Source organism: Ranitomeya variabilis, chromosome 3, assembly GCF_051348905.1.
Source record: "Ranitomeya variabilis isolate aRanVar5 chromosome 3, aRanVar5.hap1, whole genome shotgun sequence".
In the NCBI taxonomy this organism is placed as follows: domain Eukaryota; kingdom Metazoa; phylum Chordata; class Amphibia; order Anura; family Dendrobatidae; genus Ranitomeya; species Ranitomeya variabilis.
In genome coordinates, this window is record NC_135234.1 from 395,092,010 (window position 1) to 395,118,117 (window position 26,108).

Here is a 26,108-nt window from a genome sequence, read left to right on the forward strand (position 1 = left end):
CACCCCTGGTCTAGGGACATCAGGGACATTTGGCCATAGATTTTATAGAACATTTTTTACATAATAGAATATTGTCCTGCTGGACAGTTCCTGTGGGGCATTCACCAAGCTTATGTATAAAACCGTATTATTAATTACTTTGTTGTGATGTTCTTACCTTCCTTAGTAAGGTCCAAGTCACTGATATCTTCTCCCCTGCTATCCTTCACCACAGCTTTGTAGTGTCCTTTCTCTTCATTTGTGAACTGTTGAGAGAAAACTATAGCATTTTAATAACAAAGATGCCATTTCATTACAATATGTAGCTTTTGGTTTCTTGTTACGTATATTCTGAGTGAGCCTGGAAATGCTTATAGCCACTACACTGTTAGGTTTTGGTGAGTTAGAGTAGACTTCTTACAAATGTGTCCCACAATCAGCACTGACAATGTGGGGTCACACAGGAGTAACAAGGAGAACTGTAATATGTTTTAAAACATCCCTCTAGGATGAATTTTGAAATTCTATAGGAAAATAAATATGGCCAAAGATGCAAATTTAGCGGGTTTACCTTTGTGAAAGCTAATGTTCCTGATCCATTTTGTCCATCATATTGACCATTTGGAAGTGGCTTCTTCTCAAAGTACCATTTAAGAGTTGTATCTTTCTCAGTATTTGTCACCTAAACAAAAAGGCAAATCTAACAGAAGTCTGTTTTACTATAATGCATATGTAGAAGTATAAACTGTACATCAAATGTAGCATATGTTATGTCACATGTTTAGGAAAATACCAGGTTAATATCAGACTATGGTATTAGGTGTATTTTAAGACCTATGTCATTGATATGGATTACAGAGTCACAAAACTGAGCCCAGGCAGGGGCACGCTGAGGGATCTCGACAGATGAGGAACGGTGACAGATAAAAGCAGCTATTTTCTCCTGCTAGTATCTCCTTCACTAGTGAGATCTGTATAAGAGCAGGCATTGTTGGATACACTTTATTTTTTGCTATCTAAAGTAATAATAGTGAAGATGCGCGATTGGCTTGGTACAGTTCTTACATCACTATTCGCTATGGAAAACAACTAACCGAGTACATCTCTGTGGATGGTCCCTAAACGTCACCACCATTGTGATTGAAAATTGTCAGAAATTGATGCAAAATCTATCCACCATTGAATACTTGCTGATGGTGTACTATATAACAAGATTTATTTTACCATATCGCTGGGTCGCTATCATCATGGTATTAGTTCATAAAAACTATCTGACCCCAATGACAGTGAATTACTAGGGTCTGTTGTTAGATGGTTCATTCTCAAGGATGTAAGTGATAAATTTACCTCCAAATATATGTGCTTCTAAGAGTTAGATATTTTCAAGAATCCATGAAAGCTCCTGGCTCTTAACCTTAATCCACATAATAAGGATATCACAGAACTTACCTTACACGTTATTATAACATGACACTCTTCTGTAACCTTCCACTCCAACTGCTCCACAAAATGCGGTCCTGTTATAAGGAAACTGCTGTGAGTGACTGTTTATAGTTTACTAATAAATCATTTTAGCACATTTATTAGGCTATGCTCACAGCACTTTTTTGCCACATGTCAGTGCCTTCCTCAGAACTTCCATCTGAAGCCCTAAAAAACAGAATTCAGGCAAAACTGCCCGCGCAGCCATTGAGTTTACTGAATCAGTCACTTTGTGCTCTGTCTTTTTACTTTTTTTTTTTTTTGGGGGGGGGGGGGGGAGGCAACATGTCCAACTTTTGAGGTAGGAAAATAAAGCATTGCCAGCTGCATTTTTTGTCCTCCTCAAAAAAAGTGGACACTTCCCAAGATGGGGTCTGACAGGGCACAAAGTGACCCTGTTTGCTTTATTAAAGGCAAACAGAAGCCCTTGATGGATCCACTGATGTATAGCAAGAATGTGATGTGAACAGAGCCTTAGAGTTGTTGTTCCTATCTTTTCCATACTTTGGTGGGCATTTATAATCTATTTTGCACCTTTTGTGTAATTTACTGTTTTAAAATGTTGCACAAAAAATTGCATACTCAGTCAAGAACAAAGGGGCATAAAAGTGCAGCGACATTTGTAGAGAGAAGTGTAAGAGATTTATCAAACATTGTGCCACAATTTGTTAAAGGGAACTTGAAATCAGAGAATTGCCTATTAAACTAATCCCAGATTCCTGCAGGAAATTATGTGATCATTACAATGATGTTCTTAGCTGAACTATGTGTGTAGCGATTGTGCTATGTTATCAAGTAACAACTTTCCTAAATGAGAGTTGAACCATTACCCCGAGTCATCGGGACGGTATGGTATCCTGGCCGTGTCATCGAGTCATGGTGTGAAGAGACATCTTTTCCCTTTGACTGACCATTCACGTCAGGTGATGTCAGTATCAACATCTTTGAAATCCAGTACAGACACTTACATGTTCCAAACTCAGAACACCTCTGCCATGTGCAGCGAACCGAGTGTATACAAATCCGTCTTACCAAACTCGCTGCACATGAGTCTGCTGCAGACCTCTGGTTGTCATGCCGACCCATCGGTGACCCGCGATTATGTGACGGGGTCACTGATGGGCAGGATTAGTAACGCGCTTCCTGTAAGTACGAGTTAAAAGCTGCTGTCAGAGATTGACAGTGGCATTTACCTAGTTAACAGCCACGGGTGGATCGGAATTCCACCCGCGGCTGTTGCAGGCACATGTCAGCTGTATAGTGCCAGAGCCTGCACCAAACAGGGGGAGTCTGACATGTGCGTACTAGTACACCACATGTCGGAAAGGGGTTAATAGGCAATTTTCTGATGTCAGGTTCCTTTCAATAGTGAGCGCCAGTTTTTTGATGCACATGAATGTTCTAAAGTAAAAAGAGTCTAGCTTTTAGCATGATCCACCAAATCTATTGTACAGCTTGTGGCACTGTGATAGATTCGGTGCATCTTCCGAATGCCTGGACTAAGTTTACGCTGCCTAGCTATTACATTGCATTTGTGAACGAATCGCATTGTTGCAACTTTAACTTTTTTTTCACCTTTCTTCTTTTTCCATTGTTTGCGTTTCTGCTTAGACACTTCAAGAATCTTATCAAAGTCTGTAAATAAAAGTACATTTAAATAAATGCAAAATATTTATAGCAAATATCATTGTGCTTAAACTATGCATGAAACTGTCTATAGTAAGCTACAAATTGTACGGAACATGCAGCCTCTCATAGCTGCCATACTTGATTGCAAACAGTTTGCAGCAGTCAGTAAAGTGTAACTATGGCAAGTTCTTTAGCCGCTACTGTTCGATGCTTCTATTTTTAAAATATTTATGTCACACAATAAACTTGAAAAGTGATGAATGTCTAAGTATGATGTTTATGCTGAAAAAAAGAATGGATGGCACCTCCAAAAATAATACATTGATCTAATGCAACTAGTCAAAAGTATATATAACTGAAAGTGAGGTTCTTAGTTTAACATTCTGATCAGACTGTCTTGCAGCATGGCCGCTGTTAGGAGGTAATCGTAGTAGCTAGGGCAGCAGTGACTTATACCAGGGTAGGGGGCTAATTATGGTTGATGCTTGGGGAAGAGGGCTCTTGATGTGCAACTGGGAAGTTGAGGGGTAACACTAGACCAATGAGCCGCTGGCTATTCCATCCTCCATATAGCGTGTGCGACATATCGCAGATGCGATTACATCGCTACATCATGTCTGCTGTGCGGAGGGTCAGTACACACATCAAAGACCCAGGGCAGAGCACCGGGGGAAAAGGAGCGAGGTGAGTATGTGTTTTTCTTATTGTGTGAATGTGTGTGGATGTGGCCTGTATATAGGAGAGCTATGTGGGGACTCATACTGTATATAGAGGGCTCTGTGGGAGTGGATACTCTATATAGGGAGGCTATATGAGGGCTCATACTTTATGTAGGAGGCTTTGTGGGGGGCTCATACTGTATATAGGGGCTGTGTGTGGGCCCATACTGTATATGGGGGTTGGTTCATATTGTTTATAGGGGCTGTGTGGAAGTTCATACTGCATATAGGGGGGCTTATACTGTACATAAAGGGCTGTGGGGGATCAAACTGTATAGGGGTGTTGTGGGGGCTCATACTGTATATAGTGGACTGAGTTTGGGATCACACTGCCTATAGGGGGCTGTGTAGGGGCTAATGCTTTATATAGGGATCTGTGTTCCTACTGTATATAAGGGACTGTGTTGGTTTCTACTATATAAAGAGGGAGCTGTTTGTGGGCTCATACTGTACATAGGGGATGCTCTCTGGGGGCACATGGTGTGTATAAGGGGGCTGGGTGTGGACCCATACTGTATTAGGGGTGCTGTGTGTGGACTCATACTGCATATAAGGGGGCTGTGTGTGGGTTCAAATGGTATATGGGGGTGTCAGCATACATAATTCTGCTCAATATTAAGTGATACAATAAATATTAATATAAAATAATAATTATAATTAATATCTTTATATTGATATTGAGAAGAATTAATTACAGGCTATTGCTTCAGCCTCTACAACAGTCATGGTCCCCCATGTGGTCCCTTTGGAAAATTAATTGCCCACCCCTGCCACAGTGAATGGAGTGGTGGTCAGGCATGCGCACCGATGTTCTATTCTAACAGGGATAAAAGTGCCCCATTCCACCAATCCGTGAAGGTCTCAATGGCCAGACTCCATAGATGTATAAGTGATCTCTATCCTGTGGGAAGGTGATAACTTTGTTGTAGTCTCATCCTTTAGTTATATACCCACAATCCGTCCCTTTCTTCTTGCTAACCTACCAAATGTATAGTAATAAATGGTAAGAAATGGATATAAAGAAATATGACTGCAAAACCAGACTATACAGTGTTTGATTATAGTTTCTTGCGTTGGAGTCACAAGGCCTGCATAAGAGCTCATCAAGAGAATGCCAAGAGTGTGCAAAGCAGTCATCAAAGCAAAGGGTGGCTACTTTGAAGAACCTAGAATATAAGACATAATTTCAGTTGTTTCACACTTTTTTGTTAAGTATATAATTCCACATGCGTTAATTCGTAGTTTTGATGCCTTCATTGTGAATGTACAATTTTCATAGTCATGAAAATACAGAAAAATCTTTAAATGAGAAGGTGTGTCCAAACTTTTGGTCTGTACTGCATATATACACATATTTATATTTCATACAGAGCTATATAGCATAAAAGCCGGTAATTCAATTGCCGGCTTTTGCTATCTCCTTATCAAACCCGACAGGATATGAGACATGGTTTAGATACAGTAAACCATTTCATATCCCTTATATTTTTACATATCCCTCACTAATAATGTTAGTATTTTTGTGTGTGCAAAATTTGGGAGCTCTAGGTGTTAAAATAAAGGGTTAAATCACGGAAAAAACTGGCGTGGGCTCCCATGCAATTTTCTCCGCCAGAGTGGAAAAGCCACTGACTGAGGGCAGATATTATTAGCCTAGAGAGGGACCATGGTTATTGCCCCCCCCCTGGCTAAAAACATCTGCCCCCAGCCACCCCAGAAAAGGCGCATCTGTAAGATGCGCCTATTCTGGCACTTAGACACTCTCTTCCCACTACCGTGTAGCGGTGGGATATGGGGTAATAAGGGGTTAATGTCACCTTGCTAATGTAAGGTGACATTAAGCCTGGTTAATAATGGAGAGATGTCAATAAGACACCTATCCATTATTAATCCAATTGTAATAAAGGGTTAAAAATACTTTATTCATAATGTGTGTGTGTATTTTAATGAAATAAACACATGGGGTTTTATTATCTTTATTGTACGCTCAATCCAAGTGACGACCCTCATCTTCTGAAAAAAAAGGAAAAATAAAAAAACAACAATATCCCATACCTGTCCACCGTACAGTCATGTCCCATGATGTAAATCCATCTCAAGGGGTTAAATACATTTACAACCAGGAGCCTGCTAATGCAGCCGCCCCTGGCTGTAAAAACTGGGGAATGAATGGAATGCAGCTTCGTTGACTTACTGTGCCGTCATAGAAGCTGCGCCCCTGGTGGCATAAACTCAGAAAATATTCAGAAAAATTCCCACGTTACAGTTCATATGAGTTTATGCCACCAGGGGGAGCAGCTTCGGTGACGGCACCGCAAGTCCCCGAAGCTACATTACCATAATTTCATTCATTCCCCAGTCTTTTACAGCAGCAGTCGCATTAGCACCGCTTCTGGCTGTTACTGTATTTAACCCCTTCAGATGGATTTACATCGTGGGACATGACTGTACGGCGGACAGGTATGGGATATTGTTGCTTTTTATTTTCCTTTTTTTCAAAAGACAAGAGTCATCACTTGGATTGAGCGTACAATAAAGATAGTAAAACCCATGTGTTTATTTAATTAAAATACTTTATTCATAATGTGTGTATATTTTTAACCCTTTCCCTACTATTGGATTAATAATGGATAGGTGTCTTATTGACATCTCTCCATTATTAACTTGGCTTAATGTCACCTTACATTAGCAAGGTGACATTAACCCCTTCACCCCCAAGGGTGGTTTGCACGTTAATGACCGGGCCAATTTTTACAATTCTGACCACTGTCCCTTTATGAGGTTATAACTCTGGAACGCTTCAACGGATCTTGGCGATTCTGACATTGTTTTCTCGTGACATATTGTACTTCATGACAGTGGTAAAATTTCTTTGATATTACCTGCATTTATTTGCAAAAAAAATGGAAATTTGGCGAAAATTTTGAAAATTTTGCAATTTTCCAACTTTGAATTTTTATGCCCTTAAATCACAGAGATATGTCACACAAAATACTTAATAAGTAACATTTCCCACATGTCTACTTTACATCAGCACAATTTTGGAACCAACATTTTTTTTTTGTTAGGGAGTTATAAGGGTTAAAAGTTGACCAGCAATTTCTCATTTTTACAACACCATTTTTTTTTAGGGACCACATCTCATTTGAAGTCATTTTGAGGGGTCTATATGATAGAAAATACCCAAGTGTGACACCATTCTAAAAACTGCACCCCTCAAGGTGCTCAAAACCATATTCAAGAAGTTTATTAACCCTTCTGGTGCTTCACAGGAATTTTTGGAATGTTTAAATAAAAATGAACATTTAACTTTTTTTCACAAAAAATTTACTTCAGCTCCAATTTGTTTTATTTTACCAAGGGTAACAGGAGAAAATGGACCCCAAAAGTTGTTGTACAATTTGTCCTGAGTACGCCGATACCCCATATGTGGGGGTAAACCACTGTTTGTGCGCATGACCGAGCTCGGAAGCGAAGGAGCGCCATTTGACTTTTCAATGCAAAATTGACTGGAATTGAGATGGGACGCCATGTTGCGTTTGGGGAGCCCCTGATGTGCCTAAACATTGAAACCCCCCACAAGTGACACCATTTTGGAAAGTAGACCCCCTAAGGAACTTATCTAGAGGTGTGGTGAGCACTTTGACCCACCAAGTGCTTCACAGAAGTTTATAATGCAGAACCGTAAAAATAAAAATTCACATTTTTTCACAAAAATTATTTTTCGCCCCCAATTTTTTATTTTCCCAAGGGTAAGAGAAGAAATTGGACCCCAAAAGTTGCTGTACAATTCGTCCTGAGTACGCTGATACCCCATATGTGGGGATAAACCACTGTTTGGGCGCATGGGAGACCTCGGAAGGGAAGGAGCGCCGTTTGACTTTTCAATGCAAAATTGACAGGAATTGAGATGGGACGTCATGTTGCGTTTGGAGAGCCACTGATGTGCCTAAACATTGAAACCCCCCACAAGTGACACCATTTTGGAAAGTAGACCCCCTAAGGAACTTATCTAGAGGTTTGGTGAGCACTTTGACCCACCAAGTGCTTCACAGAAGTTTATAATGCAGAACCGTAAAAATAAAAAATCATATTTTTTCACAAAAATTATCTTTTCACCCCCAATTTTTTATTTTCCCAAGGGTAAAAGAAGAAATTGGACCCCAAAAGTTGTTGTACAATTTGTCCTGAGTACGCTGATACCCCATATGTGGGGGTAAACCACTGTTTGGGCGCATGGGAGAGCTCGGAAGGGAAGTAGCACCGTTTGACTTTTCAATGCAAAATTGACAGGAATTGAGATGGGACGCCATGTTGCGTTTGGAGAGCCACTGATGTGCCTAAACATTGAAACCCCCCACAAGTGACACCATTTTGTAAAGTAGACCCCCTAAGGAACTTATCTAGATGTGTTTTGAGCGCTTTGACCCACCAAGGGCTTCACAGAAGTTAATAATGCAGAGCCGTAAAAATAAAACAAAAATTTTTTCCCACAAAAATTATTTTTCAGCCCCCAGTTTTGTATTTTCCCGAGGGTAACAGGAGAAATTGGACCCCAAAAGTTGTTGTCCAATTTGTCCTGAGTGCGCTGATACCCCATATGTGGGGGGGAACCACCGTTTGGACGCATGGAAGGGCTCGGAAGTGAAGGAGCGCCATTTGGAATGCAGACTTAGATGGAATGGTCTGCAGGCGTCACATTGCGTTTGCAGAGCCCCTAATGTACCTAAACAGTAGAAACCCCCCACAAGTGACACCATGTTGGAAAGTAGACCCCCTAAGGAACTTATCTAGATGTGTGGTGAGCGCTTTGACCCACCAAGGGCTTCACAGAAGTTTATAATGCAGAGCCGTAAAAATAAAACTAAAATTTTTTCCCACAAAAATTATTTTTCAGCCCCCAGTTTTGTATTTTCCCGAGGGTAACAGGAGAAATTGGACCCCAAAAGTTGTTGTCCAATTTGTCCTGAGTGCGCTGATACCCCATATGTGGGGGGAACCACCGTTTGGATGCATGGGAGGGCTCGGAAGGGAAGGAGCGCCATTTGGAATGCAGACTTAGATGGAATGGTCTGCAGGCGTCACATTGCGTTTGCAGAGCCCCTAATGTGCCTAAACAGTAGATGCCCCGCACAAGTGACCCCATTTTGGAAACTAGACCCCCCAAGGAACTTATCTAGATGTGTTGTAAGAACTTTGAACCCCCAAGTGTTTCACTACAGTTTATAACGCAGAGCCGTGAAAATAAAAAATATTTTTTTTTTTCCCACAAAAATTATTTTTTAGCCCCCAGTTTTGTATTTTCCCAGGGGTAACAGGAGAAATTGGACCCCAAAGGTTGTTGTCCTATTTGTCCCGAGTACGCTGCTACCCCATATGTTGGGGTAAACCCCTGTTTGGGCACACGGGAAAGCTTGGAAGGGAAGGAGCACTGTTTTACTTTTTCAACGCAGAATTGGCTGGAATTGAGATCGGACGCCATGTCGCGTTTGGAGAGCCCCTGATGTGCCGAAACAGTGGAAACCCCCCAATTATAACTGAAACCCTAATCCAAACACACCCCTAACCCTAATCCCAACAGTAACCCTAACCACACCTCTAACCCTGACACACCCCTAACCCTAATCCCAACCCTATTCCCAACCATAAATGTAATCTAAACCCTAACCGTAACTTTAGCCCCAACCCTAACCCTAACTTTAGCCCCAACCCTAACTGTAGCCTTAACCCTAGCTCCAACCCTAGCCCTAATGGGAAAATGGAAATAAATACATTTTTTTTTTCCCCTAACTAAGGGGGTGATGAAGGGGGGTTTGATTTACTTTTATAGCGAGTTTTTTAGCGGATTTTTATGATTAGCAGCCGTCACACACTGAAAGACGCTTTTCATTGCAAAAAATATTTTTTGCATTACCACATTTTGAGAGCTATAAATTTTCCATATTTTGGTCCACAGAGTCATGTGAGGTCTTGTTTTTTGCGGGACGAGTTGACGTTTTTATTGGTAACATTTTCGGACATGTGACAGTTTTTGATCGCTTTTTATTCCGATTTTTATGAGGCAGAATGACCAAAAACCAGCTATTCATGAATTTCTTTTGGGGGAGGCGTTTATACCGTTCCGGTTTTGGTAAAATTGATAAGCAGTTTTATTCTTCGGGTCAGTACGATTACAGTGATACCTCATTTATATTATTTTTTTATGTTTTGGCGCTTTTATATGATAAAAACTATTTTATGGAAAAAATAATTATTTTTGCATTGCTTTATTCTCAGGACTATAACTTTTTTATTTTTTTGCTGATCATGCTGTATGGCGGCTCGTTATTTGCGGGACAAGATGTCGCTTTCAGCGGTACCATGATTATTTATATCTGTCTTTTTGATCGCGTGTTATTCCACTTTTTGTTCGGCGGTATGATAATAAAGCGTTGTTTTTTGCCTCGGTTTTTTTTTTTTTCTAACGGTGTTTACTGAAGGGGTTAACTAGTGGGCCAGTTTTATAGGTCGGGTCGTTACGGACGCGGCGATACTAAATACGTGTACTTTTATTGTTTTTTTATTTTATTTAGATAAAGAAATGTATTTATGGGAATAATATGTTTTTTTTTCATTATTTTGGAATTTTTTTTTTTTTTTTTTTTTTTTTTTTACACATTTGGAAAAATTTTTTTTTACTTTTTTACTTTGCCCCAGGGGGGGACAATACAGATCGGTGATCTGCCAGTTTGCATAGCACTCTGACAGATCACCGATCTGAGAGAAGTGCAGGCTGCTTCACAGTGCCTGCTCTGAGCAGGCTTCTGTGAAGCCACCTCCCTCCCTGCAGGACCCGGATCCGCGGCCATCTTGGATCCGGGTCTGGAGCAGGCAGGGAGGGAGGTAAGACCCTCGCAGCAACGCGATCACATCGCGTTGCTGCGGGGGGCTCAGGGAAGCCCGCAGGGAGCCCCCTCCCTGCGCGATGCTTCCCTCCACCGCCGGCACATCGCGATCATGTTTGATCGCGGTGTGCCGGGGGTTAATGTGCCGGGAGCGGTCCGTGACTGCTCCTGGCACATAGTGCTGGATGTCAGCTGCGATAGGCAGCTGACACCCGGCCGCGATCGGCCGCGCTCCCCCCGTGAGCGCCGCCGATCGCGCTGGACGTACTATCCCATCCGTGGTCATGGGGGCCCACCCCACCTCGACGGGATAGTACGTCCGATGTCAGGAAGGGGTTAACCCTTTATTACCCCATATCCCACCGCTACTCGGGAGTGGGAAGAGATAGGCTAAGTGCCAGAATAGGCGCATCTTACAGATGCGCCTTTTCTGGGGTGGCTGGGGGCAGATGTTTTTAGCCAGGGGGGCAATAACCATGGTCCCTCTCTAGGCTATTAATATCTGCCCTCAGTCACTTGCTTTCCCACTCTGACGGAGAAAATTGCGCGGGAGCCCACGCCAATTTTTTCCGTGATTTAACCCTTTATTTTAACACCTACACCTCCCAAATTTTGCACACACAAACTACTAACATTATTAGTGAGGAATATGTAAAAATATAACGGATATGCAATGGTTTACTGTATGTAAACCATGTCTCATATCCTGTCGGGTTTGATAAGGAGATAGCAAAAGTCGACAATTGAATTACCGGCTTTTCTGCTATCTAGCGCTGTATGAAATATAAATATACAGTGGGGCAAAAAAGTATTTAGTCAGTCAGCAATAGTGCAAGTTCCACCACTTAAAAAGATGAGAGGCGTCTGTAATTTACATCATAGGTAGACCTCAACTATGGGAGACAAACTGAGAAACAAAAATCCAGAAAATCACATTGTCTGTTTTTTTATCATTTTATTTGCATATTATGGTGGAAAATAAGTATTTGGTCAGAAACAAAATTTCATCTCAATACTTTGTAATACATCCTTTGTTGGCAATGACAGAGGTCAAACGTTTTCTGTAAGTCTTCACAAGGTTGCCACACACTGTTGTTGGTATGTTGGCCCATTCCTCCATGCAGATCTCCTCTAGAGCAGTGATGTTTTTGGCTTTTCGCTTGGCAACACGGACTTTCAACTCCCTCCAAAGGTTTTCTATAGGGTTGAGATCTGGAGACTGGCTAGGCCACTCCAGGACCTTGAAATGCTTCTTACGAAGCCACTCCTTCGTTGCCCTGGCGGTGTGCTTTGGATCATTGTCATGTTGAAAGACCCAGCCACGTTTCATCTTGAATGCCCTTGCTGATGGAAGGAGGTTTGCACTCTAAATCTCACGATACATGGCCCCATTCATTCTTTCATGTACCCGGATCAGTCGTCCTGGCCCCTTTGCAGAGAAACAGCCCCAAAGCATGATGTTTCCACCACCATGCTTTACAGTAGGTATGGTGTTTGATGGATGCAACTCAGTATTCTTTTTCCTCCAAACACGACAAGTTGTGTTTCTACCAAACAGTTCCAGTTTGGTTTCATCAGACCATAGGACATTCTCCCAAAACTCCTCTGGATCATCCAAATGCTCTCTAGCAAACTTCAGACGGGCCTGGACATGTACTGGCTTAAGCAGTGGGACACGTCTGGCACTACAGGATCTGAGTCCATGGTGGCGTAGTGTGTTACTTATGGTAGGCCTTGTTACATTGGTCCCAGCTCTCTGCAGTTCATTCACTAGGTCCCTCCGCGTGGTTCTGGGATTTTTGCTCACCGTTCTTGTGATCATTCTGACCCCACGGGGTGGGATTTTGCGTGGAGCCCCAGATCGAGGGAGATTATCAGTGGTCTTGAATGTCTTCCATTTTCTAATTATTGCTCCCACTGTTGATTTCTTCACTCCAAGCTGGTTGGCTATTGCAGATTCAGTCTTCCCAGCCTGGTGCAGAGCTACAATTTTGTTTCTGGTGTCCTTTGACAGCTCTTTGGTCTTCACCATAGTGGAGTTTGGAGTCAGACTGTTTGAGGGTGTGCACAGGTGTCTTTTTATACTGATAACAAGTTTAAACAGGTGCCATTACTACGGGTAATGAGTGGAGGAAAGAGGAGACTCTTAAAGAAGAAGTTACAGGTCTGTGAGAGCCAGAAATCTTGATTGTTTGTTTCTGACCAAATACTTATTTTCCACCAGAATATGCAAATAAAATGATAAAAAAACAGACAATGTGATTTTCTGGATTTTTTTTTCTCAGTTTGTCTCCCATAGTTGAGGTCTACCTATGATGTAAATTACAGACGCCTCTCATCTTTTTAAGTGGTGGAACTTGCACTATTGCTGACTGACTAAATACTTTTTTGCCCCACTGTATATATACTAGATCGTGGCCCGATTCTAACACATCGGGTATTCTAGAATATGCATGTCCACGTAGTATATTGCACAGCCCACGTAGTATATTGCCCAGCCACGTAGTATATTGCCCAGTTACGTAGTATATTGCCAAGTGATGTAGTATATTGCCCAGCCACGTAGTATATTGCCCAGTTACATAGTATATTGCCCAGTGATGTAGTATACAGCACAGAGCCACGTAGTATATTGCACAGCGACGTAGTATACAGCACAGAGCCACGTAGTATATTGCCCAGCCACGTAGTATATTGCCAGTCACATAGTATATTGCCCAGCTACGTAGTATATTGCCCAGCCACGTATGTCACAGGTAAAAAAATAAAAAATAAACATATACTCACCATCCGAGGGCCCCTTGTAGTTCTGTCACCTGTGTGCGGTGCAGGCGGCAGCTTCCGGTCCCAGGGTGTGATGACCGTCACGTCATGGCAGGTTCTTCTCACGCAGGCGCGCAGGAGCTGTGATGATGTCACGTTCACATGACCGTGACGTCATGGCAGGTCCTTCTCGCATACCATCCTTGCCACCGGAACCTGCCACTTGCATGGAGCGGTCACCGGAGCGTCGCGAGTAGCGGGAAAGGCAGCGGAAGGTGAGTATATAATTATTTTGTATTTATTTATTTTTTTAACGTTAGATGTTTTTACTATTGACGCTGCATAGGCAGCACCAATAGTAAAAACTTGGTCACACAGGGTTAATAGCGGCGGTAACGGAGTGAGTTACCCGCGGCATAACGTGGTCCGTTACCGCTGGCATTAACCCTGTGTGAGCGGTGACTGCGAGGAGTATGGAGTGGGCGCCGGGCACTGACTGCAAGGGAGTAGGGAGGGACTAATCGGACTGTGGCCGTCGTTGATTGGTCGTGGCTGTTTTGCCGCGACCAATCAGTGACTTGGATTTCCATGACAGACAGAGGACGCGACCAATGAATATCCGTGACAGACACGGAAGTACCCCTTAGACAATTATATATATATAGATATGTCTCACTGACATATATATATATATATATATATATATATATATATATATAGCGGCCCCCAGACGCAGGACAGCGGGGTACTCGGATCCGGGTCTCTCGGTTCTGAGGATGTCACGGTGGCCCGACCCGGTCCGTGGTCCTGCTAAAGGGCGCCCAATAAAAGGTGTAGGTGGTGGTGTAGGTTGCAGTAAATAACGAGGACACAGGGTTGCAGTCTCTTTACCTCTTTACTGAAGGCTTCGGCATCCGCAATCCAGAGCACTGCTAACAGGGCTGGCTGAGACCGGCCGGTCCGAAGGCACATCCAGAGTTCCCTTTGCAGGTGGAAATCAGTTGCCTACCTACTAGCGCCTGGGTGTTGTAGTACTTCCCTGCTGAGCACCACGGGATAGTCCTCACAACTAGGGTTGAGCGAAACGGATCGGTCATTTTCATAAGTCGCCGACTTTTGGCAAAGTCGGGTTTCATGAAACCCGACCCGATCCCTGTGTAGGGTTGGCCACGCGGTACGCGACTTTCGCGCCAAAGTCGCGTTTCAATGATGCGAAAACTGCCATTTCTCAGCCAATGAAGGTGGACGCAGAGTGTGGGCAGCGTGATGACATAGGTCCTGGTCCCCACCATCTTAGAGAAGGGCATTGCAGTGATTGGCTTGCTTTCTGCGGCATCACAGGGGCTATAAAGGGGCGTTCCTGCCGACCGCCATCTTACTGCTGCTGATCTGAGCATAGGGAGAGGTTGCTGCTGCTTCTTCAGAAGCAGGGATAGCGTTAGGCAGGGTACATTAACCCCCAAACCGCTTGTGCTGTAGCGATTTCCACTGTCCAACACCACCTTTTGTTTGCAGGGACAGTGGAGGCTACTTTTTTTTTTTTTCCTCAGCGCTGTAGCTCATTGGGCTGCCCTAGAAGGCTCCCTGATAGCTGCGTTGCTCTTTGTACGCCGCTGTGCAAACCAACTGCTTTTTTCAAAGCACAAATCCTGTTGCTCCTTCCTTTCTGCACAGCTATCTTGTTTGTTTGTGTGCAGCAGTCCTTTTTATAGCTGCCTGCCATACTTTTCTGAGATTACTGCAGGGAGATAGTAATTGTAGGACAGTCCCTTTTTTTTTTTTTTTTCCGTTATATCTCTTCAAGCCACTTTCTGCCACATAAAATATACTCTAATACAGTGGCCCAGATTTATTCACTAGTCTCCCTGAAAAAAAAAAAAAAAAAGGGTGCAGATTAAAATTGGCAAATCTGCATCAGTGGCAGTCCTGTGTGTGTCATCTGTGTCTCATTTTCTGGCACAGAAAACATACAGTCTAACAGTGGGCCTGATTTCTTGCCAATTCTCCTATAAATAAAAAAAAAATAGTGTGATATAAAGATTGGCAATTTGGCAATTCTGCCAGTGCTGTGTGTGGCATCTGTCTCTCATTTTGTGCCACAGAAAACCTAGTGTGTAATACTGGGCCATTTTTTTTTTTTAATTCTCCCAGGAAAAAAAAAATAAATAGTGAGAGATAAAGATTGACAATTCTGCCTCTGTGCCAGTGCTGTGTATGGCATCTGTCTCTCATTTTGTGCCACAGAAAACCTAGTGTGTAATACTGGGCCATTTTTTTTTTAATTCTCCCTGAAAAAAAAAAAAACAAATAGTGGGAGATAAAGATTTGCAATTCTGCCTCTGTGCCAGTGCTGTGTGTGGCATCTGTCTCTCATTTTGTGCCACAGAAAACCTAGTGTGTAATACTGGGCCATATTTTTTTTTTAATTCTCCCAGGAAAAAATAAATAAATAGTGGGAGATAAAGATTGGCAATTCTGCCTCTGTGCCAGTGCTGTGTGTGGCATCTGTCTCTCATTTTGTGCCACAGAAAACCTAGTGTGTAATACTGGGCCATTTTTTTTTTATTCTCCCAGGAAAAAAAAAAAAATAGTAGGAGATAAAGATTGGCAATTCTGCCTCTGTGCCTGTGCTGTGTGTGGCATCTGTCTCTCATTTTGTGCCACAGAAAACCTAGTGTGTAATACTGGGCCATTTTTTTTTTTTTATTCTCCCAGGAAAAAAAAAATAAATAGTGGGAGATAAAGATTGGCAATACTGCCTCTGTGCCAGTGCTGTGTGTGGCATCTGTCTCTCATTTTGTGCCACAGAAAACCTAGTGTGTAATACTGGGCCATTTTTTTTTTAATTCTCCCTGAAAAAAAAAACAAATAGTGGGAGATAAATATTTGCAATTCTGCCTCCGTGCCAGTGCTGTGTGTGGCATCTGTCTCTCATTTTGTGCCACAGAAAACCTAGTGTGTAATACTGGGCCATTTGTTTTTTTACTTCTCCCAGGAAAAAATAAATAAATAGTGGGAGATAAAGATTTGCAATTCTGCCTCTGTGCTAGTGCTGTGTGTGGCATCTGTCTCTCATTTTGTGCCACAGAAAACCTAGTATGTAATACTGGGCCATTTTTTTTTTAATTCTCCCAGGAAAAAAAAAATAAATAGTGGGAGATAAAGATTTGCAATTCTGCCTCTGTGCTAGTGCTGTGTGTGGCATCTGTCTCTCATTTTGTGCCACAGAAAACCTAGTGTGTAATACTGGGCCATTTTTTTTTAATTCTCCCAGAAAAAAAAAATAAATAGTGGGAGATAAAGATTGGCAATTTTGCTTCTGTGCCAGTGCTGTGTGTGGCATCTGTCTCTCATTTTGTGCCACAGAAAACCTAGTGTGTAATACTGGGCCATTTTTTTTTTAATTCTCCCTGAAAAAAAAAACCAAATAGTGGGAGATAAAGATTTGCAATTCTGCCTCTGTGCCAGTGCTGTGTGTGGCATCTGTCTCTCATTTTGTGCCACAGAAAACCTAGTGTGTAATACTGGGCCATTGCTTTTTACATTCTCCCAGGAAAAAAAAAAAATAGTGGGAGATAAAGATTGGCAATTCTGCCTCTGTGCCAGTGCTGTGTGTGGCATCTGTCTCTCATTTTGTGCCACAGAAAACCTAGTGTGTAATACTGGGCCTGATTTCTTGACAATTCTCCCACAATAAAGTTAAAAAAAAGGGGGAGATTAAGATTGGCAATTCTGCCTCAGTGCAAGTCATGTGTGTGGCATCTGTCTTTCATTTTATGCCACAGAACGTATACTGTATAAGAGTGGCCCACATTTCTTAAATATTCTCCCAGAAAAACTAAAAAGGGGGAGATTTTTATTGGTAGTGTCTGCATCAGCGTCAGTCCTGTTAGTGGCATATCTGTCTGCCACAGAAGCTGTTTACTGTTATACATTGGGCCTGATTTTCCCTGCAGTCTCACCCACCTACAAAGGGATATATAAATCCTGTACATAGAAAAGATAAAAGCCAGCTCACCGATGTGTAGAAAAGGCCCGGAGCTCCGTCCTGATGAGACGTACTGGGATCCACAAGAGAAAGAGTTTGGCTCCAGCTTCTAGGTAAAATGATAAACTTTATTAAAGCATAATAAAATAGACTCCTGGGACAGCACCATATCGCTATCAGAGACAAGCGACGCGTTTCGACCGACTCACAGCTGTGACAAAGACCGCCGAGTCGGTCGAAACGCGTCGCTTGCCTCTGATAGTGATATGGTGCTGTCCCAGGAGTCTATCTATTTTATTATGCTTTAATAAAGTTCATCATTTTACCTAGAAGCTGGAGCCAAACTCTTTCTCTTGTGGATATATAAATCCTACATAAGTTTGAGTTCACCTTGTAACTGGTTTTACAGTAACAAATACTGTTACTTTGGTTACGTTTTGCAAACAATGAGGAAGTCTGGTGGAAGAGGTTGTGGCCGTGGGCGGTCATTGTCAGCTGGTAATGATGGTAGTGGTGGTGGCACATCAGGTGGTCGTGGGAAAAGCAATATAGCACCTAAGTCTCGAGTTGTTGAGCCAGGTTCGTCGTCTGGCTACACAAGGCCTCGAACGCTCCCTTTTCTGGGAGTAGGAAAACCGCTTTTAAAGCCGGAGCAGCAAGAACAAGTTTTGGCTTTCCTTGCTGACTCAGCCTCTAGCTCTCTTGCCTCCTCTTCTGAAACTGCTAAATGTAAAAGCAGCGCGTCGTTAGCGGATGTTCACGGTCAGGGACAAGTCGCTTCCTTGTCTTCTTCCCCCAGAACAAGAGAGAAGGATGCGTCAGGCGACACAACGGGTTACTCCATGGAGCTCTTTACACATACCGTTCCTGGGTTAGAAAGTGAAACAGTTAACAGGCCATGCCCATTAGAAGTTGAATCGGACATGGAGTGCACAGATGCACAGCCACAGCCAGATTACTATGCTGTTCCTTTGACTCAGACCAGAACATTGCCCTCGCAGTGTACTGAGCCAGAATCAAACCCAGCTGAAACTATGGTGCCCCGTCACGAACGCTATACCACCGGCTTACACGGTGACACAGACGAAGTTGCACATGAGATAGAAGAGGAGGTCATAGATGACCCAGTTGTTGACCCCGATTGGCAGCCATTGGGGGAACAGGGTGCAGGCGGCAGTAGTTCTGAAGCGGAGGAGGAGGAGCCGCAGCAGGCATCAACATCGCAACAGTTTCCATCTGCCGGGCCCGTATCTGGCCAAAAACGCGTGGCAAAACCAGTTGTAGGACAGCGTGGCCATCCGGTTAAAGAAGCTCAGTCTGCAATGCCTGAAAAGGTATCCGATAGTAGAAAGAGTGCAGTCTGGCATTTTTTTAAACAACATCCAAATGATCAGCGCAAAGTCATCTGTCAAAAATGTTCAACTACCTTAAGCAGAGGTCAGAATCTTAAAAGTCTAAATACAAGTTGCATGCATAGACATTTAACCACCATGCATTTGCAAGCCTGGACTAACTACCAAACGTCCCTAAGGGTTGCAGCACCCTCGGCCAATGAAGCTAGTCAGCAACGCTACATCCCTTCCCTCACTGTAAGCCCACCATTTCCCGCATCACCTGCGGTATCTGTGCAGCTTTCGTCGCCAGGCCAAAGCAGTCAGGGAATCACCAGGTTCGTAGTAGGAAACACTGCATGTAGGGCACCGGCAAGAATACCATCTCCAACCCTCTCTCAGTCTGCCATGTCCACCAGCACCCCCGCTAGTTCCACGATCTCCAGCTCTCCAGTCCAGCTCACCCTACATGAGACTCTTGTTAGGAAAAGGAAGTACTCATCCTCGCATCCGCGTACACAGGGTTTGAACGCCCACATTGCTAGACTAATCTCATTAGAGATGATGCCCTACCAGTTAGTTGAAAGCGAAGCTTTCAAAGCCCTGATGGACTACGCTGTACCACGCTACGAGCTACCCAGTCGACACTTCTTTTCGAGAAAAGCCATCCCAGCCCTCCAACAGCATGTTAAAGACTGCATCGTCCATGCACTCAGGCAATCTGTGAGTACAAAGGTGCACCTGACAACAGATGCATGGACCAGTAGGCATGGACAGGGACGTTACGTGTCCATCACGGCACACTGGGTTAATGTGGTGGATGCAGGGTCCACAGGGGACAGCAATATTGGGACAGTTCTGCCTAGCCCACGGTTTAGGAAACAGTTGGCTGTTGGCGTTCGCCCCCCCTCCTCCTCGTCCTCCTGCAGAAGCGAGAGCTCGTCCACAGACCGCAGTCGCACAATCAGTCCATCCGCAGCTGCCACTGTTGCACACCAGGTGTCCCATTATGGGACAGCTAGTGGCAAGCGTCAGCAGGCTGTATTGGCAATGAAGTGTTTGGACGACAACAGACACACCGCGGAAGTTCTGTCCGAGTTCTTGCAGAAAGAAACTCAGTCATGGCTGGGCACTGTACATCTTGAGGCAGGCAAGGTAGTGAGTGATAACGGAAGGAATTTCATGGCTGCCATAGCCCTTTCCCAACTGAAACACATTCCTTGCCTGGCTCACACCTTAAACCTGGTGGTGCAGTGCTTCCTGAAAAGTTATCCGGGGTTACCCGACCTGCTCCTCAAAGTGCGCAGACTTTGCTCGCATATCCGCCGTTCGCCCGTACACTCCAGCCGTATGCAGAACTATCAGCGGTCTTTGAACCTTCCCCAGCATCGCCTAATCATCGACGTTGCAACAAGGTGGAACTCCACACTGCACATGCTTCAGAGACTGTGCGAACAGAGGTGTGCTGTTATGTATTTGTGGGAGGATACACATAAACGGGCAGGCAGTTGGATGGCAGACATGGAGTTGTCAGGTGTGCAGTGGTTGAAGGTACAAGACCTGTGTCAAGTCCTTCAGTGTTTTGAGGAATGCACATGGCTGGTTAGTGCAGACAACGCCATAATAAGCATGAGCATCCCCCTAATGCGTCTGCTGATGCAAAGTTTGACGCACATAAAGGAGCAGGCGTCTGCAGCCGAGGAAGAGGAAAGCCTTGATGACAGTCAGCCATTGTCTGGTCAGGGCAGTGTAGAGGACGCGGTAGCGGGCGAAGAGGAGGAGGAGGACGAGGAGGATGATGGGGATGAGTATTTTTTTAATGAGGAAGCTTCTCCTGGGCCAATAGAAATTGGTGGCGTTGCAAGGCCGGGTTCTGGTTTTTTGAGGGAGATAAGTGACGTAGATTTGCCTGTAACTGCCCCTCAACCCAGCACAACCGCAGATTTGACAACTGGAACTTTGGTCCACATGGCGGATTATGCCTTACGTATCCTCAAAAGGGACCCACGCATTATTAAAATGATGACCGATGACGATTACTGGTTGGCCTGCCTCCTTGATCCTCGCTATAAAGGCAAATTGCAAAATATTATGCCACATGAGAACCTCGAACAAATATTAGCAACCAAACAAGCAACTCTTGTAGACCGTTTGATTCAGGCATTCCCAGCACACAGCGCCGGTGATGGTTCTCACACGAGCTGCAGGGGGCTACAGGGCAGAGGTGTTAGAGGTGCACAAATCAGAAGTGGCGTTGGACAGAGGGGTTTTCTGACCAGGTTGTGGAGTGATTTCGCAATGACCGCAGACAGGACAGGTACTGCAGCATCTATTCAAAGTGACAGGAGACAACATTTGTCCAGTATGGTTACTATTTTTCATCCCTTATTGATGTTCTCCCTCAACCGTCATTCCCATTTGATTACTGGGCATCCAAATCCATCCACCTGGCCTGAATTGGCAGAATATGCATTGCAGGAGCTTGCTTGCCCAGCAGCTAGTGTGCTATCAGAAAGAGTATTCAGTGCTGCTGGTTCAATATTAACCAAAAAAAGGACTCGTCTGGCTACCCAAAATGTTGATGATCTAACCTTCATTAAAATGAACCACTCCTAGATTTCGAATTATTTTGCCCCACCTTTCCCGGCTGACACCTAGCTTTCCTATAAAAAGATCTTGCTTGTGGACTGGTCTTACTGAGTGTTCCAATCTCTTAATTTGCAGCAGCTGTTTGTCCAGCATACGACATGTTTACACCTCCCTAAATGGGAAAACTCCCCCCACGGGGCCGTGGTCTCGCCACTTGGCGCAAGCACCCGTTAGAGTGCCGTTTGTCTGAAGAGGTGGGTGTGCCCTCTTTTGGTCGACGGCACTGCCACTGGGTTCCTCATAGTACAATAAAGTGTCTCTGGCGGTGGTGGCGCGCACCCAACGTCAGACACACCGTTGTAACATGAGGGGCCCTGGGCCTGTACCGCCGGCCACAAGAGAGTTTCCCCCCCCCAGCTCAAACTGTGCTCTACCACATGCAAAATTATCTCTCACAGCTCCACCAATGTTTAGTCTATGCGCTGACATCCTTCAATGCCTGGCAATGACAATACCAATTTGTTGACATGTATGATGCTAGTTAAAATAGTCAGGGTCAGTGTCCTATATTGACACCAGTAAATACTTAGCGCCAAATAACTATGTCTGAAACTCAGCAGAGGAGCCCACCCCTGTACCTAAGTATGCCACCCTTTTGTTTTGTTGTTTTGCGAGACATTAACATCTATTTATTTTTTGGGAGTACAAACTGTGTCAGACACTCCTTCCAATCGCCCTCCACTGACCACACCAATCCTGCCCGTGTACCCCTGGAACCTATTTTAAAGTGCATAAAGCCTACTTTTTTTATTTTAGGCCTACTAAGTCTGTCTGCGGTCCATAATTCTAATTGTCCTCCACTGACCACACCAGTGCTTCCCTTTGTACCCCTGGAACCTATTTTAAAGTGCATAGAGCCTACTTTTTTTTATTTTAGGCCTACTAAGTCTGTCTGCAGTCCCTCCTTCCAATAGTCCTCCACTGACCACACCAATCCTGCCCGTGTACCCCTGGAACCTATTTTAAAGTGCATAAAGCCTACTTTTTTTATTTTAGGCCTACTAAGTCTGTCTGCGGTCCCTCCTTCCAATAGTCCTCCACTGACCACACCAATGCTGCCCGTGTACCCCTGGAACCTATTTTAAAGTGCATAGAGCCTACTTTTTTTATTTTAGGCCTACTAAGTCTGTCTGCGGTCCCTCCTTCCAATAGTCCTCCACTGACCACACCAATGCTGCCCGTGTACCCCTGGAACCTATTTTAAAGTGCATAGAGCCTACTTTTTAAATTTATTTTATATTTATAAAGCCCTGATGGACTACGCTGTACCACGCTACGAGCTACCCAGTCGACACTTCTTTTTGAGAAAAGCCTTCCCAGCCCTCCACCAGCATTTAAAAGACCGCATTGTCCATGCACTCAGGCAATCTGTGAGTAGAAAGATGCACCTGACAACAGACGCATGGACCAGTAGGCATGGCCACGGAAGGTTATGTGTCCATTACGGCGCACTGGGTTAATGTGGTGGATGCAGGGTCCACAGGGGACAGCCTACTAAGTCTGTCTGCAGTCCCTAATTCAAATTGTCCTCCGCTGACCACACAAATGCTGCCTGTGTACCCCTGTAATCTTTTTTAAACTGCATTGAGCCAACTTTTTTGTTTAAGGCCTACTACCTGTGTCTGTCTGCGCCACTCAATAAAGCTGTCCTCCTCTGAAAAAAGCTGAGCTTCAATTGTCAGGTTTTCAGCCTATAGGAATTTGAAAACTGCAGTGGGGCTACTAGTTTGGTTGGGTCTACTAACGGTGTCTGCCGCTCCTTGGTCTTCTCCACTTTGCCAAGACTAGCTTCAATCTTCAGGCTTTAGGGCTATTTTTTAAAATAGGAAACTGCATTTGGGCTACTAGTTTGGTTGGGGCCTACTAACGGTGTCTGCCGCTCCTGGGTGTTCTCCTCCTGGGTGTTCTCCTCCTCCTGGGTGTTCTCCTCCAGGTTTCCTTGTCTGAGCTTCAACCTTCAGGCTCTCATTAAGTAGTTGTTTAGATAACACTGCATTAGGCCTACTAGTTTGGTTGGGGCCTACTAACGGTGTCTGCCGCTCCTTGGTCTACTCCACTTTGCAAAGACTAGCTTCAATCTTCCGGCTTTAGGGCTATTTTTAAAAATAGGAAACTGCATTTGGGCTACTACTTTGGTTGGGGCCTACTAAAGGTGTCTTCTGCTCCTTGGTCTTCTCCACTTTGCAAAGACTAGCTTCAATCTTCAGGCTTTAGGGCTATTTTTTAAAATGGGAAACTGCATTTGGGCTACTACTTTGGTTGGGGCCTACTAAAGGTGTCTGCTGCTGCTTGGTGTTCTCCTCCACTTTACATAGACTAGCTTCAATCTTCAGGCTTTAGGGCTATTTTTTAAAATAGGAAACTGCATTTGGGCTACTACTTTGGTTGGGGCCTGTTGTGATCCGGTGGTAGGATCACCAAACTGACCTGATAGGTAAACCTGAATAGTAGGACAAGCTCCGGGAATGTGGAACTATACCGACCGCAATCCTGATCGTATCCACACACACTAAAGGCAGCCGTGGAGCGTTACCTAAAAACCTAGACGCCTCTTCACAGCCTGAGAAACTAGCTACCCCTAGAGAGAAAGCAAAGCCTCACTTGCCTCAGAGAAATAACCCCAAAGTTTAGACAGCCCCCCAGAAATAATAACGGTGAGTTAAGGGGAAAATACAAACGTAGGAATGAAAAACAGGTTTAAGCAAATGAGGCCCGCTAACACTAAATAGACAGAAGATAGCAGGGATCTGTGTGGTCGGTACAAAAACTATCAAAAACTATCCACGCAGAAAGTACAAGAACCCCCACACCGACTCACGATGTGAGGGGCGCATGGACATCAGAGGCGACAACCCAGGAATTATCCTCCTGACCATAGCCCTTCCATTTAACTAAGTACTGAAGCTTCCGTCTCGAAACACGAGAATCCAAGATCTTCTCCACCACATACTCCAATTCTACCTCGACCAAGACCGGAGCAGGAGGGTCAACAGAAGGAACCTATGGAACACATTGTGAATGGCAAATGATGCTGGGAGGTCCAAACGAAATGACACAGGGTTGAGGATTTCCAAAATCTTATGACCGATGAAACGAGGCTTGAACTTAGGAGAGGAAACCTTCATCGGAACATAACGAGAAGACAACCATACCAAATCCCCCACACGAAGTCGGGGACCCACACAGCGACGGCGGTTAGCAAAGCGCTGATCCTTCTCTTGTGACAACGTCAAATTGTCCACCACATGGTTCGAAATCTGCTGCAACCTATCCACCACAGAATCCACCCCAGGACAGTCAGAAGGCTCAACCTGACCTGAGGAAAAACGAGGATGAAAACCAGAATTGCAATAAAAAGGCGAAACTTAAGTAGCAGAACTAGCCCGATTATTGAGGGCGAACTCAGCCAATGGCAAAAAAGTCACCCAATCATCCTGATCCGCAGAAACAAAACATCTCAGATAAGTCTCCAAGGTCTGATTAGTTCGTTCGGTTTGGCCATTCGTCTGAGGATGGAAGGCCGATGAAAAAGACAATTCAATGCCCATCTTAGCACAAAAGGACCGCCAAAATCTGGACACAAACTGGGATCCTCTGTCAGACACAATATTCTCAGGAATACCATGCAAATGAACCACATTCTGAAAAAACAGTGGAACCAAATCGGAGGAGGAAGGCAGCTTAGGCAAGGGCACCAAATGGACCATTTTAGAAAAACGATCACAAACCACCCAGATAACAGACATCTTCTGAGAGACTGGAAGATCCGAAATAAAATCCATGGAAATATGCGTCCAGGGCCTCTTCGGGACACGTAAAGGCAAAAGCAGTCCACTGGCACGAGTGTTGTGAACTCTATTTTTGGGCTCCCTCTAGTGGTCACAAGCGGTACTGTGTAGTGTTGTCTTTCTGCAGGTTGCAGCATCAGCTGGTTCGTTATCCTTGGTTGGTTTCCTATTTAGCTCACCTGGATACTCAGTTCCTTGCCTGCTATCAATGTATTCAGTGCTCTTCAGATTCCTTGTGGCTACCTTGCTCCCAGTCTCTCCAAGACAAGCTAAGTTTTTGTTTGATCATTTTTTGTTTATCAGTGTTCATTATGTTTTTAGTCCAGCTCGCTAAAATGTGGTTTCCTCGCTTGCTGGTTGCTCTAGGGGACTGAGTTTCTTCCCCCACACCGTTAGTTGGTGTGGGGGTTCTTGAAATCTCAGAGTGGATATTTTGTAAGGGTTTTTTACTGACCGCATAGATTCCCTTTTCTATTTTCTGCTATCTAGTATTAGTGGGCCTCATTTGCTGAATCTGCTTTCACCCCTGTGTATGTGCTTTCCTCTTACCTCACCGTTATTATTTGTTGGGGGCTTCTATATCTTTGGGGATTATTTCTCTGGAGGCAAGAGAGGTCTTTCTTTCTCTCTAGGGGTAGTTAGTTCCTCAGGCTGGCTCGAGACGTCTAGGATTTTTAGGCACGTTCACCGGCTACTTCTAGTGTGTTTGGATAGGTTCAGATTTGCGGTCAGTCCAGTTTGCCACCCCCCTAGAGCTTGTCCTATGTTTGTTACTTAGCTGGAGTAATTTGTGATCCTCAACCACTAAGGATCATAACAGTATAGCAGGCCGAAAAGTGTTTAATGCATCGCAGAAGTGGGATAAAAAGAAGACCTGAGTACATTTTTTTTTTTTC

The 26,108-nt window shown here is 44.2% G+C and overlaps 1 protein-coding gene across 2 annotated transcripts in view; it reads right to left on the bottom strand.

Annotated features, from left to right (window-relative positions):
- The window catches only part of MYOM3 (myomesin 3), a 224,977-nt gene that overhangs the window by 32,351 nt on the left and 166,518 nt on the right, over positions 1–26,108 (bottom strand). For both annotated transcript variants that reach the window (XM_077296109.1, XM_077296108.1), the window contains exons 26-29: positions 3,037–3,096; positions 1,429–1,496; positions 551–661; positions 158–245 (exon numbers count right to left, since the gene is read on the bottom strand). In XM_077296109.1, coding sequence (XP_077152224.1) covers positions 158–245; positions 551–661; positions 1,429–1,496; positions 3,037–3,096 — 327 coding nt within the window. The remainder of the gene's footprint in view (positions 1–157; positions 246–550; positions 662–1,428; positions 1,497–3,036; positions 3,097–26,108) is intronic.